General features: G+C 38.3%; 1 protein-coding gene across 1 annotated transcript; it reads left to right on the top strand.

Moving 5' to 3' along the window:
• The first annotated feature begins 462 nt into the window (after positions 1-462).
• LOC139736302 (PCNA-interacting partner-like) lies at positions 463-14,893 on the top strand. Its single transcript, XM_071647030.1, has 11 exons — positions 463-481; positions 2,339-2,526; positions 4,135-4,243; positions 4,301-4,506; positions 5,476-5,709; positions 6,388-6,552; positions 8,866-9,020; positions 9,771-9,936; positions 11,009-11,184; positions 13,729-13,801; positions 14,254-14,893. The coding sequence occupies exons 1-11, from the start codon at positions 463-465 to the stop codon at positions 14,779-14,781; spliced, it is 2,019 nt and encodes a 672-aa protein (XP_071503131.1). The 3' UTR covers positions 14,782-14,893.
• The last annotated feature ends 1,927 nt before the right edge of the window (positions 14,894-16,820 follow it).

Genomic DNA, 16,820 nt, shown 5'->3' with positions numbered 1-16,820 from the left:
CCACTGCTAATACACAGACATGCACAAACACACACACAATACACATTCATGACGCTCGTGACCAAAATTCAGTTTTTGCAGATACTTCACTACAGTGTATATGGAACTGCGAACAGCTGATATCATCCAAATTACTCCATCTGGTGATACAAAACTGTAAATCCTAAGTGCTATCCCCATCAAAGTGGAGGTACCATAAAAATTGCATTTTAACATTGCCATGACAGTGTGTTTTTTCCTCTAGGCAATATATTGTATCATCAACATTGTAGGTCATGGATCTGGAGACAGCCATTTTGACTGCCACCACTCCAGTGGTTATTGTGGACAACAAGAGCAGACCAGCCCCAGACGATCTCCTAGCAGAGCTAATCAGCTTACGTGTCAGGCTCTGTGAGAAAGGTATTTGTGAAATCAGGAAGGTATTGTAGAAGAAGAAACCAGAATCTCTCCTTTGTACCCATGCTCTGTGTTGCAGAGGGTATGTGAGCTCCATTGCAGGTGTGAATAATTGATTCTGACAAAAAGGAGCACCCCTGTTTTAGTGTGCATCATTCTTCAATCACAACAATCCTACAGTGAGCAGTTTGCAGTCCCTTCAATATTTTAGACAGCAGTTATTTAGTTTGCAAAGAACAGATCACACACATACCAAGAAAAAAATAGCAAAAATCAAGTGTGCTTCTTTAACTGCAAAATACTATCATGCTGAAATATACATTTGCCAATTACTTGCTCCGAAAGATTTAATATTCAAGTACGGTACTAAACACGGTGAACAAATTTATGCACAAATTCAAGCACGAAGGTTAACCCGTTGAGGACAGACTGCTTTTGCTACTGCACGCGTTTCTCGTGTCAATACCCCTGCCCAATTATACGCGGGACTCGTCCTCAACAGGCTATACGTTCCCATTTCATGAGATGCTAATATTCTTTTTTATCAGTTCTGGGCCATTACTAGTTAAGGGTGTTTAACTAAGCACTTGTCGCAGCGACAAATGGCCATTTCAGCGACAAATATGGCTTTTATCAACAAACCTCAGTGCAGCAACAAATTTCCACTTCATAAAGAAGTTGTTGCTAGAAGGCTGTGAGCGAGAACTTTCTGATATATAATCAATGACAAATCTGGTGAAATTTTGTCACAGCCCTTTGCCCTGGCACATTTATTCACTATTCTGAATAGTGTGAATTGCTACAGATTGAATTTGGCAAAATGAAATACTCTGGAAAAAAAACACCCAAAACTTACTGTCATAGCAGCATCCATTGTTAGGTACTTTGTTTTTTGTCTTCAGTCAGCTTCTGTTGCAAAACTTAGTTCATCTGTGGTCTTGCAATCATTTTTTTTTTTCTATGACAAACTGTCACGCATGTTACAATATGGAAATTTGTCACCGGTGACAATGAAATTCTGTCACAGGCACAATTTGTCACAGTGACTAAATGATTTCGTAATGAAACACCCTGCTGGTAAAAAAAAGGAGATTTGAAGAAAACTTGAAGGATTTGTTTCGTATCTAATATTATAACCACCAAATTCCATATCTAGGGTTTCAACATTTCCTCTGAAATGTAGCTTGAAATTGTAAAAATTAAAAATCACTTCTTTGAGCCACCATAGGCAAACTTTATGGAAGAATAACTTTGAGCATGGCCACATAAAAACCACTTAAATGAGAGCATACATTTTTATGCTATATCTTATGCTTAAATTTACACAAATTGCAAAGAGATTCTGTAACACCTTTTATAACACCTCCCTAGTGTAATTACATGAAACATGAATGTTTTGTCTGCCATTGTTTTGAGATACTAATGTGGGCTGATTAGCTGAATACTTTGCAAAGTACTGATGTACAAGGAAGAACCAGCACATGTTGACATTTTTACAGTTACATGCAGCATATTTCCATACAAGATTATTCATTACAATTCTAGAGCTTGTACAGATTTGCTTTTACCATAGCAGTGTGCTAATGTGTTCCATCATAAATACAGGGATGGGAACTTCAGTTGCAGAAGATTGCCCAGTAAAGTGTGCACTCACTGGAATACATTGTAAAATCAGGGCTCCACACTAATTTTTATTTTGGTAGCCCAAAGGCAAACATCCGACCTTTTTTGGTGGCCTGATCAGGCCACCAAATTCTTCATTTCTGAAATTTTGGTGGCCCAACGTGCATTTTTGGTGGCCCTGGGCCACCGGCCCACCGTTAGTGTGGAGCCCTGAAAATTCATTAACATTGATAAGTACAGTGTGGCTTGTAAATAGCAGTTACCTACTGACAGAAAAAATGCTCTAATTGCCTTTGCCTGTCACATTGTTTTGCAGCTGACAGCACTGATATTGTCCTCCTTGGGAACAGACCCAGTGGGGACCAAACCCTTCAAACTCTGTCTCAGCACTTCATCAGCCTGTATCGCCAGCATGGTCTAGCAGCCAATGAACGACAGACAGTGCTCTCAATGGGTGGTCACTTACAGGTCATTCAACTTTGCCTGTCAGAGGACCAGAAGCAGGTTTGTGTGTAACAGGAAGGTGTGGAAGGTTTCACTGTTAGCAAGTCATGTACAGGTTTTAATGACCAATATACCAGAGCCCTGTGGAAAAGAAGTGTTAACAGTGAAAAGGTTAATTTAGATACGAAATAAAGAAGACTGTCATAGCCATTGCTATTGACATTGTATTTGCTCTTAGTACCAATAGGTAATATACACACATGTATCACTGTAACTAAAACCATTCATTGTTATCTGATTTTGTAAAGCACATACTGTACAACATACAGGGATGGAAACAAAAATATACATATTATTATATAATATTATGGCTTGCTTGTGCCTACAACTTCTCTTGAACTGTACCTAAAACATTTTGGCTCTCTTTACTCTACCACTTATTATTTGTCTAATTGTGTGTAGGTATTAGTGATTTGTCTTGAACAAAGCTGTTAATTGTTCAAGTACGCTGTATATATATGTGACCCGCTACAACAAAATGGTCCTAAAGTCGAGCACGGTCAAAGCTGTGAAAATCGAGTTTGAAGTCAGAGCATCAACATTGGTCAAAACTTACGATTTTCTGAATTTGACATATTATTAGAGTCTGACATAGCTTCTATCGTCTGTCGAAATTTTGAAGCAAAATGATGAAAGGAAAGACCAAAAAATAGCGTTTTTCTGGGCCATGTGTTTTGGCGTTTCAACGAAGCAGAAACTGGTTCGAACATTTGGATTGAGCGCCACAGATAGGCTCCACCCCTAACAACGACCAGAGTGATCTCATTGGTCAGTTTGCTGCTTGCCGCTAACTGAAGCGTGAAGCTCGCTCACTGCCTAGTCGACTGGTGCGTGCTGGCAGGGTGCGCTATGCCCAGCCGCTTCTCCTGGCATCCTGGTCACTGATTGGTCGGTGAGGAGACCGCCGACGCTGTGTTTGAATGAGCATTTCGGGGGTTGCTAGGGCTTACCTTCTATTGTCCGGAGGTGAATACTGACTTGCGTGTCCCTTGATCGTGATTGCGTCGCAAGGAGATCTTTTAGGGCGCTTTTCTCGAAACAGTGATTTCCCAGACGTCACGACATGCTCTCTTTTAAACATCGATATCTCCACAGCCGATTATTTTTATAAGATGTGTTATATATCAATTTAAAGCAGAAAGATTAGGGAATTGTGTCATGCAATTTTCAAATAATAGGCCTCACCCGATTTTAGGATCATTTTGTTGTAGCGGGTCACATATGATATATATGATTATACTTTTTTATATGGGGGGGGGGGGAGATGTAAATTCTCCATGGAAATCCAACCCCCTCATAAACCCCAAATTAGGCATTACAAACTTGGCAAGTTATCCAGTGGTTTAGCATGTTTGATTTTAAAAAAATGAATGTAGTGGGGGGGGGGGGGGGTACATGGGGAGGGATGGTACCATGAAATGATATACAGTGTAAATCATATATCTTGTTTTTCTTCCAAAATTGCACATGACATGGATTTATTCAACTTTGGCAGCAGTTGTTATTCATGGAATCCCGACCTATTCAAATTGAGAATGTGGTCGCTGGGCCATGGGCTCTTTTCTCTCTTTAAACTGATAGAGTCGTTTTCTTTGTTTTCAATAATAGAAACATGGCATGTTTGAGGTGGACATCAGTGAGGTCCTTATGATGTCAGGAAAAGTTCTGCAGTGGAAGCTCTTCTCAGCCACCAGCACCGAGTCCACCCATGAGCCAAGTGCCCTGTCTGCAGGTAATGAAGACACCCGGAATGAACTACCCAGTCAGGCTGCAGAAGAAGTACGCCATATTGTTACCCTGTATCAGGCCATGCTGAAGCGATGTAACATGGTTGATCTTGTGGATGTTCTAGGGAAAGTGAGGGGATGGATGATGGGAGGAGCCAAGGAGAAGGATGATACCAGCAGTGGTCAGTCAGATGAGATGGAAAAGGAAGGGAAGAAGTATGTCCTGCTAGAACCACCAGAAAACAAAGTTGAGGTGAGCTGACGTACAGTATCTTTTACTCGCAATGGTGCTACTGTACGTAACCCATGCATAAATGGTGACAAGAATGATTTAACTTCCCTCATGATTGGAGTGAATAGAAATTAGTAAGTCTTGTGGCCTGATGCAAGTATACTGTCAGAATAAACAGAGAGGTAGATGAAAACACAATGAAACAAAACAGCTAAGTAATTGGTGTCTACCAAAATGACTTCATCCATGCATTGTGCATAAATCAACCAGAGTCAAGAAAGCTCCTTTCCAGTGGACAGCTTGGGTGATTCTTTGTGTTATGGGTTTTGCTTAAATGACATTATGTTGTACAAACTTTACCAATCCTTATTAGATTTGTTCAGTCTTCTTGCGTACAGGACTCACATTTATATCTTCTTCTTTTTTTGCCTTTGTCTTTTTTTTTTTTGGGGGGGGGGGTTCTTAAATTAAACATGTTTAAAGGGGTGGAATAGTATTGGTTGAGGGGAGGATTCAACTTTTAACTTTTTGAGAGATAGTAAGAAACCACTTAATGATATGTTAAAGAGCATATAATTCTAAGAGGAATTTGAAGTTTACCGGATGAAAATCAGTTTTGAAATGGCTGAGATATCCACAAACAAAGTGAAAAAAAAGCAACCCTAATAAAAGGTGGGTCCCACCTCTTATTAAGATTGCTTTGTTTTGGATATCTCGGCCCTTTCAAAACCAATTTTCATCAAATAAATTTTGAAATCCTCTTGGAGTTATATGCTCTTTCATATTTCATAAGAGGTTTCTAATTATCTCAATCATCAAAAGAAATTGGAAACCGGAAGCCCCATCTTGACCAAAACTGTATTATCCCTTTAAATATGCAAATAGAACATTTATTCAGTCTCCATATCTCATAAGCTTGTGTAAGAAAAGGATAATGAAACAAAGTACTCCAGATATTGATAGTGTGTGGATTATCTTCTGACTGTATAGGAAGCTATGCTAGAAGTTCTATCTGGCTTGGACAGGTCATCGTCATCTGCTGTCACAGTCTTGAACATCCAGGCGTCTCCTCATCAGGATGGTGACAGAGACACTACAGGAGTTGAGGAGAAGATAATCTCAGTGTCCGTGGAAACTGAAAACTTGACCTCCTTGATGAGAGATGGTGCATTATCTCAGTACTGCAGAACTCCAAAAACACCAGGAGGAAGAAATACAACTGAGGTAGTTTGTCTGTAGGCTGTTACACACCCATTCCCGTGGTTATTTGAACTCCCTTAGAGCTTCAATCTATCTAGAGATTAACCACAAGGTGTTCTGTGATATAAGTCAAGGGAGGATTGTAGATTCAAGATGAAATCTCTGAGTTTCACCAACCACTTTCTGTAAACCACATCTACATATGCATGGATATGCTCAGGAGCTCATGTGGCCATACCAAGTTATCAGAGTACCTAGTATTGGCATCAGTGGAAGTGTGATCTTCAGTGGCACTTTGTCTCTGAGTCAAATCTCATTTTATCATCATGATAATGCTCGATCTGCAAAACTTAAATCTTTCTTTACCCAAGTAGAAAAGCTTACAACGTGATTACCAATGTAGTGAGCTGTGTTCTTCCCCATAAAAATTGTAAATGATGACGGTTGTGCATGATGCTCACAATGAAAATTCCATTTTGCAGCTCTCTCTCTCTCTTATTCCTGGTACATGTATCCCCTTAAACTCACAGAAATTATATCAGGAAACATTTTGCTCCATGTTTTGTGGAGAGCTACAGAAATGAGTATTTTCACAGGGATTAACTGACAGCCCTGTCAGGTAACTGAGAGGATTATTGTATGTGTATGGTTTGTGTACCAGATACCTATCTGCACACTGATATTCTCTTACTTTCTGTGCAGTGGTTTACACGCCAGCTTGTTGCCTCCCACCTCCGCCTGCTGATCAACTCACGGGATGAATTGTCACTTGCCCAGTGCCTAAGTCTACCTGACAAGGGTCTAGGGCTGGAGGGCTTCACAGCACTCAGAAAGGTTGCCCGAGAGAAGAAGATGCCCCTGTATCCAGTAAGTCAGACAGTACACAGAGAATTCTTGGTATCGCCAATACCTAGGAGCTGTGCGCAGAGCAGCGTTTTAGATGCATTATGGGATAGCTCAGGAGACAAACTTGCCCTGGTTTTGGCTGCACATGCACTCAGATCACGCTCTGTCTTTATCCAGAGGTATTTTTTGTTGAAGGTTTCTTCGCTTTCCATCATGTGACCAGCACATTGAAGCCTTGCAGTAGTGAACCATGACTGTAGTGACCACAAATCAGTAAAACTTAGAAACTTTCAACTCTTTTGTAAAGCTGAATTATAGCCAAGCAAAAAAGGGGGTAACAATGGAAAAGCAGACAAAGAACTCCATTGAATTGTATGGGAACTGCGACTCGCTTGAGACAACCAGAAGCGAATCTGTGGCAGAGCTCTTCAGCGTGCGCAGAGGTTTTCTGCGCATTGACGATAACGATACGGGTACTCGAAACTTTTTATATAATTTGTCCTTTTTTCATAAGGCATTTGCCCTACTGTAATTTTGAAATCATGGAAAAGAAAAAAGGACAAGCAAATGCTCTCGTTTCTTACTCATTAATTGATGTAACTTTCCACTTATACAATGTATCAGTATTTGTGGCTTGCATGTCACAGTAATGTAAGTGAAGATTTTTACACAATCTTATGCTTTCATCCAATTTCAGTGAAGTTTGACTATAATCTTGTGGATGAGATAATTTATGGACATAAGTATCTCAAAAGTATTCATGCACAATATGTTTTGTAATGGTTTCTGTAAGCAAAAAATTCATGAAAATGTCTATACTAAAATTTTAGCATCACTATGAGTAGATTCCTGATGTTGATGTGAAGCTGCAAAGATTGGGGATATAAAAGGAATGTATAAAAGAAAATTTTGTTTAAATTTGGTATATAATACAGATGTGGGCTGCTTTTGTTTAGGGCATTGTGGATATTATTGTCTGTTTGGATCTCAACTCCATGCTATGACCCAAGGAGCTGGGTTTGAGGGTCATAGTATGGAGGTGAAATCCCTCTGGGCAGTAATCAGGACCGACAGGTGCTGAGGGGGCTTGCCTCCCCCCCCCCCCCCCCCCCCCACACACACACACACATACACACACACTTTTTTGCATAATACATAGGAGCATATAGGGTGTTACCACTTTGGGCCCCCACTTTTTTGACACCAGATGTGGCACCCCAAAAATAAATAGAATGTGGTTAAGCTTTTGCAAGTTGTACCAGAGCGATTCTTTGTTGGTCAAAGGCCTATTTTTGTTTTTGTTTTGTTTTTTTGCTTGTCAGCTGATGAAACCCAGAGAAGTTAATCAAAAAGTTGCATGTTGAAGGCCTTTTTTATTGGGGGCGGGAGGGGGAGGGGGGCTTGTTAGCTGATGAAACCCGGAAGTGGCACCAAAAATATAAACTGGATCCCCCACTTTTGAAAATCTGGCGCCGGCTGTGGTAATATCAACAATGAAACCAGTGTGTGTCTGTATAGGAGAAAAAACATTGTATTAAAGCAGATGAATGGGTGAGATGCACAAGAGATGCATTATTGCCCAAATGCAAGCACATTGAAATAATGTTCACATTTAAGGGAGAAAGATTAAATCATTTACGAAATGAATGGCCTTTAATGGTACTGCATACCATCTCTGATGACTTCTCCTGGACACTGGATACTTCACAGTCCAGTCTGTAATATGCACCCTCTCCACCCAATATGAGTGATCTGCATTATTTGCAGTCTAGAATTTGTGCACGATGATCGTAATCCTGCCTTTATAGCAGTAATATTGAATTGCATGCAGTTAAAACTAGCAGCATGCAATTCACCATGGCACAAGGGATACTGCTGTGGCGCAAGATATTGTGATCAATGTAATCAATTATAAGACATCACATAGCAGTCATGATTGGGTATGCTCTGAGATTACATTACTTGCAGCATAATTTTTTTGGTAATATTTCACATTTTTGTTGTTACCCAACTGAAATTGTGTTACGACAGCATTTTTCACACATTTTGTATACATTTGTCTCCATATTAGAGCAAATATCCATAGTTTCCACAATCACAATTTCCACATTATAGAAATTATGTTTTACTTTTAAGCCCCAGGAGCCAAAATATCAAAAGTGTCACCTTCATTACTGAGATCTGTTTGAGTAAACTTAAAATTGGTAGAAATGACTAGACCTGCAACATAGGGCAACTACCTTTGTTTCCCCCAAAGAGAGATGGCGATGATTCTTAGCTTCAATTGCCGTTAAAAGAGATGAGTTCCCCTGACATGTGACATCTTCCTTCCAGACAATGGTGTCCTTCGTCATGAGATTGAGACTGGGAGGAAAGAGTTACCAGCCCGACTCCTCATCACCACTGGGGGCGTATGTTAAGCCGATGGGCGAATTTGTCAACCTCATCCAGAAGATGCAGACGGCAGCTGAAGAGACCAAAGATTCTATGTGAGTTACAAATACAGTCCAGCAAATTCAAATTTCTTGTAGAGAAGAACTATTGGTGAGTGAAGGCATGGAAAGGTTTAGTGGTGCTGCACTTCTTGAATAGTCTTTAACGGGGCCCTTAACAACCCGTCACTAATGATGCCAATTGTGTTCTATATCTCTGCTATCATGTTCAACCCAAATAAGCATGTGGAGTTTGAGGAAAATCAGACATCTTTCAAAAATTATGAATTTTTGAAGTTTTGGTGCTGCCACTGCTGGATAAGAAGACTACGTACTACATATCATGATGTCATGTGTGGAAAGCGATATAATGAAAATATAAAGAAAATTCAGCATTTTTTCACTTTTCTAGCATAAAGAAAGAGCACTAGACCACCTCTTTCAGGAAACAGGGGGAATGTTATTACAATTGACGCATTTTAGTAACAAGTCAAGGGAATGATCATTTGTAATATATGACCTCATGATCTGTAGAAAGTCTTCTCATCCAGCATTGGTGGCACCAACATTTTGAAAATTCATATCTTTTGAATGGATTGTTTGGTTTTCCTCAAACCTCACTGATGGGTTTTACTGGCACTTCTGCATGCACTCAATCCACATGTATGTTTGGGGTTCATTCCCCTACATTTTAGAATTTATGTTGGCCTTGGACGATACATTTGTTTTAAACAGTGATTGTAGTGTGAAATGAAATGTTTCCAATATTCTTTATATACTGTGGAATATTGCATAATTTGCTGACAGGGAAGCAACAAGGAAGGTCCTAACCACCATCAAGCTGTCTATTCTGAAGTCTCAGGGGAATGTGTTGAGGCCAAGCAGTGTGGAGACAGTCATCACTGGACTCATTGAGGAGGCAGAGACCCTCGCAGTCATGTGGCAGAAACAGAAGGAAGCTACACCCAAGAAGGTGAGAACACACCAAGGTTTCTTTTCATGTTGGTTGTAACACTAAGGCTTTCAATAGAGCATTCATCAATGAACTGTCAAAGATGGTATGACACAGGTCATCTCAAAATAATAAATTGTATAGTCAATCATTTGTATAGAATACGAAAACAGGATCAGTGCAGAAACATTCTCAAGCAAAGAATTATTGTATTTCATGTGTGTGTATATATATATATATTTATATATATATATATATATATATATATATATATATATATATATACATATATATATTGTGACCCACTACAACAAAAGGATCCGAAAGTCGGGGGAGGAAGATTTTCTGAAAATGACATGGCATTATCCCTTACTTTTCCGCTTTAATTTCGTATATAACACGACTCGTAAAAGTACTTGGTTGCGGAGCTATTGGTGATTTTATGAGACCATGTCGAGTGGTCTATGAAATCAGCCTTTCGAGAAAACCGCCTTCAAAGTTTTCTTTCCATCGTGATCAAGGGGAGGTAAGACAGTTTTCACCTCTTGCCAATAGAAAGTCTGCTTATAGCAATCTCCGCAATGTTCATTCAAGCTTAGCGCCAGTGATCTACGCACGACCAATCAGTAATTAGGGTGCCACGCACTAAGCAATATGATAAATTGCTCGATGCTAGGGGCGGAGTCTATCTGTGGCGCTAAATCCAAATCTTCGGACATGTTTCTGTTCCGTTGAAAGCCAGAAAATCATGGCTTAGAAACACGCCAATTTCTTGCCTTTCCTTTGATCATTTGGCTTCGAAATTTCTTCAGATGATAGACGATACATTAAACTACAAAATTTTGCGAAAAACAGAAATCCAATCGTTTTGACCGATTTTGATGATCTGACTTCAAACTCAATTTTCTCAGCTCAGCCATCAGTGACTTAAGGATCCTTTTGTTGTAGCGGGTCACATATATATATATATATATATATATATATATATATATATATATATATATTGAACTCAAATATGAATCAAGTGGGACCTCTACTTGAACATTGGAAACCTAAGTGCTTAATGACTCATATTTTACATGATTGTCAACAGATCATTGGTCAAGGAAGGGTCATCTATGGCCAGTCCACTATCTGCATGCTAAGAGACCTGGTTGATAGGGAGAGTGGTGTCTTCATGTCCAGGCTTGGCCAGACACAGCTGTTAACTGATGTACTGACCAGCCAGAAGACACCAATCAGACTGCCATCTGTGGTGTCCCAATTCAGGTAAGCTTTATTTTTGTTCCACAGCACTTTCAATTATGCCTCATGCATTAAGCCTTTCATTCTTGCATTCTATCATCATTTATTTGTTATGAAAATTGTATCAAAGTTGGGTCAAATTCCATATCTACAGACACTTCACTTTTCAGGTACTAAATCAACATTTGAATGGGATTCATGAGAAATTTAATCAATTCAATCAGTATAATTTGCTTATAATGACTTTTTCTTGCTCTCTCTTGTCAATGTCCGACAGGACAAATAGGCACCACACATGCATTTCTTCTTTCCCCCTCATGTTCCCATGCTCTCTTTGTAAATACCCCCCCCCCCCCCCCAACTCCTATCAAGTATCATTTAAACTATTTGCAAGCATATATAGATTGTGTGCACGGGGGTTGCAACGATTTTCAAGCTTTAAGCTTATGTTGCAATTCCTTTGCGTGTTCGTTACCTTGAATAATGTAGCTCTCTTAGTGGAGTTGTATACTATCCTGTAACTGCTTCTTATTATACTTATTGTATATATTCTGTCTTGGCTATATGAGATGTACTTGCATGCATTTGTATGCATTCCTATTTTGTGAACACGCATAAAATCTTGAATGAATAAATAAATAAATAAATAAATAAAAATCATTAAGTCCCCCACTTAGTCATTCATCCATTTCGTTTCATGTTTCTATTCTTTCAGTTATCACTAGAACACTTTGATATTTGTTGAGATGCCACAAATTGAAACTAAATACCAAGATTTGATTTTGCAAGATATGTGTCACACACCATTTCAAAAGAGAACATGCACTATTATATGTTAATCCAAAATGAAGGTTTATTATTCTGAGGGTTTGTTATTATGAAACACACACAATCTGTATAGACCTAGGTGTTGATTAATTCCAAAATGAAATAGGGTATGTTATTGATATTGAAAATATTTTGTGGCATTATTTCGAAGGTTTGTTATTCCTAGGGTTTGTTAGTCCAAAAATGAAACATGATGCGTTACCACAAATGTTCGTTAATCCAATAATGATAAGAACCTTCATTATTCGGAAGGTTTGTTAATGAGAACATGAAATAAGATTCAATAATCCAAAAGTGAACAAAGAAAGGTGAGTGTACAAGTAGGATTATTAACAAACTTTGGAGTTACAAACCTTACATTGTCTTAGGGATAAACCAACCAGTGGAATAACCAGCCTTTTCAATTTCCAGAATAACAAACCTTTTTTCATTTTTGGATTTACAAACCTTTGGAAGAGCAAACCCGATTTCACTTATAGAATTATGAACTACGGAATAACTACAGAATGAAAAACATTCGGAACAGCGAACCTACCAAATAACAACCTTTTTTTTTTAAAAGATTAAGAAATCCTAGAAATTGATAGCAAACTGTTCAAAGTTAAACAAACCTTCGATCGGAACAATTGAACCTTTGTAATAACCAACCTTTGGAATAATAAACTGTAACAAGAATCCTAAACCATCGTAAGAATACAAACAACTATATTCTCTTTCTTAAATGTAAACTTTAGATGAAATTAATGAAAAAGCATCCCACATAACAGAGCTTTTCAGTGTATAATGATGAGTATTTGTGACCCGCTACAACAAAATGATCCTAAAGTCGGGCGAGGTCGATTATTTGAAAATTGCATGACACAATTCCCTAATCTTTCTGCTTTAAATTGATATATAACACGTCTTATAAAAATAATCGGCTGCGGAGATATCGATGTTTAAAAGAGAGCATGTCAAGACGTCTGGGAAATCACTGTTTCGAGAAAAGCGCCCTAAAAGTTCTCCTTGCAACGCAATCACAATCCAGAGACACGCAAGTCAGTATTCACCTCCGGACAATAGAAGTTAAGCCCTAGCAACCCCCGAAATGCTTATTCAAGCACAGCGTCGGCGGTCTCCTCACCGACCAATCAGTGACCAGGATGTCAGGAGAAGCGGCTAGGCATAGCGCAACCCGCCCGCACGCACCAGTCGACTGGGCAGTGTGCGAGCTTCACGCTTCGGTTAGCGGCAAGTAGCAAACTGACCAATGAGATCACTCAGGTCATTGTTAGGGGCGGAGCCTATGTGTGGCGCTCAATCCAAATGTTCGAACCAGTTTCTGCTTCTTTGAAACGCCAAAAAAACATCGCCCAGAAAAACGCTTTTTTTTGGTCTTTCCTTTGATCATTTTGCTTCAAAATTTCGACAGATGATAGAAGACATGTCAGACTCTAATAATATGTCAAATTCAGAAAATCGTAAGTTTTGACCAATTTTGATGCTCTAACTTCAAACTCGATTTTCACGGCTTCGACCGTGCGCGACTTTAGGACCATTTTGTTGTAGCGGGTCACATTTAATAAACAACATACAATATACGCATTGACTTTTCATCATAGTACTGTATTTGTATGGTTATAACAAAATTTCAATATATCTTAAGAAAACTACTGGCCCCGAGGACTCCATTATAACAGGAGTCATTGTAGAATGTATTCTTGTCTTATGCAAACGTGATATATCTGTTTCTTTTCACAGATCACCTGACATCGAGAGTGATCCAGATTCCCCTGAAAATGTTTCACTTAAGGAGAGACTGAGACACAGCTTGGTGAGAACTTTGAATCCAACAAACTGTAGATATTGCCAGCTTTTACAGAGTCATGCTTACATTTAAGTCCAGGTATTTCAAGTTTTCAAGTTGCAAAATATTTAGCTGATTTTTCCAGTCATGACACAAACTGCATGTAAAAGTTGAAAATCTCATGACTTAAAAAAGGCAACAAATGAAGGAATCATTTCAAAGAGTTGTGACTAAACTTTGGACATACTGTTTTCTCTCTGTAAAACTGGATTTAATGAAATATTTTGTCAGAACTTACTTTTAATAATATGTTTTCTACAAGCTGAGTTAATCTTAGAAGCCAATACATTAAATTGCAGATATATAACTAGAGTCTTATGTCAAATTGTTGGTGTTCTTTGGGAATAAAGTGAATTTCCTAAACTAAAGAAGGCACAGCACATCTCCCAAAACTTTGCTTCATTTGTTTATTCATTTAGGGAAGGAACGATTCCACTGGTACATCTCTCATAGGGGATGAATCCAAGTCATTTATGTTGTGGGCGGAGCCTGTTGTCAATATCAAATCCAGTTTCACTCCTGAGAAGCCAACTGCAGAAGAGGCAGGAATTCAAGTCAGAGCCAATCACAACAAAGGACTGTGGGCTGTCTCCCCTGAAGACAGAACACTGGCTCAGAAAAGCAGAAGTGAGGGAGGCGTGGCTTGCCCCTTGACAAGCAAAGTGATTGACAGCATTGCAACAACACCTAAACGCAAGACCAACTTCATCATGGAGTCAGCTCTGGACCAGGAAAATGATCGTGACTATTTGGAGAAGCTTGCCACCAAGAGTAAGAATAAACTGAACAGACAGCTGCCGAAGAAAAGACTTGTGCCACATGACACCAGTTCAGAAGTAACAAAGCCTGCAAAGAAGGTGAAAAAATGTGTGTCTGAAAAGCCAAGGAAAAAAAAGGACATTCCACTTGGAAAGGGGCAAAGGACATTGACACATTTTTTTAGGTGATGTTATTGTGCAATATCTTTCCATTTCTGATTTACAAGTGGTTGATGTGATTGCTTAAAGTGTACATTGACTTGCTTAAAAATGTAATTTGTAAAGAGGAGAGAATCTAATGTTTAATGGTATATTTTAGCAGAATTGCGTGATATTGTAGCATCTGTAAAATTCTTGATTTGTTTCTTGTACATGTGTTTATAATCTTTATTGTTAGATATGTGACTTTATTTTATATGAGTGGGTGGCAGCTAAGATTGGAAAAGACAAGGGCAAGACTTAACACTTAATTTCTTGTATAAATTGTACATATCTACACCACTAAATGTTATTCATTGGACGTGATTTCCTTCAGCATTTTATATTAAGATTTTTACGTATTTTGTAATTTGATGATAAGATGAAGATGTACATAATATCTCCTAGCCAGCAAATATCCATCCTGCCCCCCCCCCCCCAAAAAAAAAATGTATTAAAGTTATCTGGATGGTCGCTTCAGAAGTCATTTCTGTAGAAACAAAGATCTTTATCAATTAAAGAATTAAAAGATAAGTGGCAGTAAAATGTCAAATCATGAAGGAAATAGTTTCCATAAGGAAGTTCAAATTAAAGACATTTTGTACAGACAAATGAAGTGTACCATAATGGGACATCATCCTATTTTCACTGTGGACTTTATTTTGATATGCTTATGAATTTATTTTGCTTACTTAGTGACTTATATTCTATATATTTGCATGATTCTATAGCACATTTCAGTCAACTTCTTTGATTTAGCTACATTAGTTCAAAATGCTATTCTTGCTGTGAAAAAAAAAAAGAACACAAATCTTTTTTTCAAACCCACTCATCTACACCTGGAAAATTATAATTAGGATGTACCTTTCATGCAGAGATGCAAGTTGCTAATCAGACTGTCAAGTGCCCAGATGCCTTTGGTACCATGACAAAAGTCCTGTCACTTTACAAACCATGCAGACAATTTCTAGAAAAAAACAAAACAAAACAAAACAAGACAAAACGAGGCAGGATGATCACATCACCTGAATTTTTTTAGAAGTACCAAATATACAAATGTAAATGGTACAAACTTTTGTCATAATATAGAATCTTTTATGTGTGTTGTTGAAGTATGTCTTGTCTAATATCTTACCTTTTTCCCCCCTTTTTGTGTGTGATGTTTTGAAGAATGCCCGATGTAATAGGTTATGGGTTTGATGCCTTTTATCCTATATGCCATGAAATCCAATATGAAGTACAGTTTTCATTGTATTAACAAACACAGTTCAACTATATTGCTATAAATCTATACTTTGTACACTACACTGTATATCCAAGGAGGTATTAGAGAAGAAGTGCAATCTCTTTGCAATTTGTTCAAATTTATGCATCTGTTCTACGGAAAGGCAATTGAATGCTTAGCGTTTCACTGGCTGTTATGTTCCATGCTATAAGCCACTCTTTCATAGATTTTCTAACATGGAGACCAAAGAAGAGGTTCCTGATTTTAACAATTCTAAGCTGTATTTCAGTCTAAGAGGAATTGTTAAAATCCTGTAGGGAATTTTCCAGTAATATGTTATGGAATAAATCATGTCAGTTATTCTTTAAATCCTCTTGTTATATATAACCCAGGACAGTATGTTATAAAAAGTTAACATTTAACCATCTTGCGCACATTTGTGTATACTATTTGTTTGCCAAGTTAGGTACCTCAATGTGAAATCTTTCTAGTTATGTGATTTGCTAATGCCAGTTTCTACGTGTTTAGTATAATTTCACAGTGAAGAACTACATTTTAAAACAACTTTTAGTGTTTCCTGTTTTCAACACACTTAACAATTTTTGCCAATAATGTTGAAAGGGACAGCAAACTGCTGCTCACTGGGTTTGTTGTGAAAGATGAATGGTGCATACTTAAACAGAAATGCTGTCTTTTGTCACAGCAATTTAAACCCGTTGAGGAAGGTTTGATTTTGTCACAACACCCATTTCTTATAGACGCTTGCCCGAGTATACTCGGGACTCGTCCTCAAAGGGTTAACACC

This window comes from Diadema antillarum, unplaced genomic scaffold, assembly GCF_040938485.1.
Source record: "Diadema antillarum isolate AM-2024a unplaced genomic scaffold, OU_Dant_1.0 seq00000636_RagTag, whole genome shotgun sequence".
Lineage (NCBI taxonomy): Eukaryota > Metazoa > Echinodermata > Echinoidea > Diadematoida > Diadematidae > Diadema > Diadema antillarum.
The sequence above is the reverse complement of the archived record's forward strand: the minus strand, read 5'-3'. Positions and strand labels throughout refer to the sequence as shown.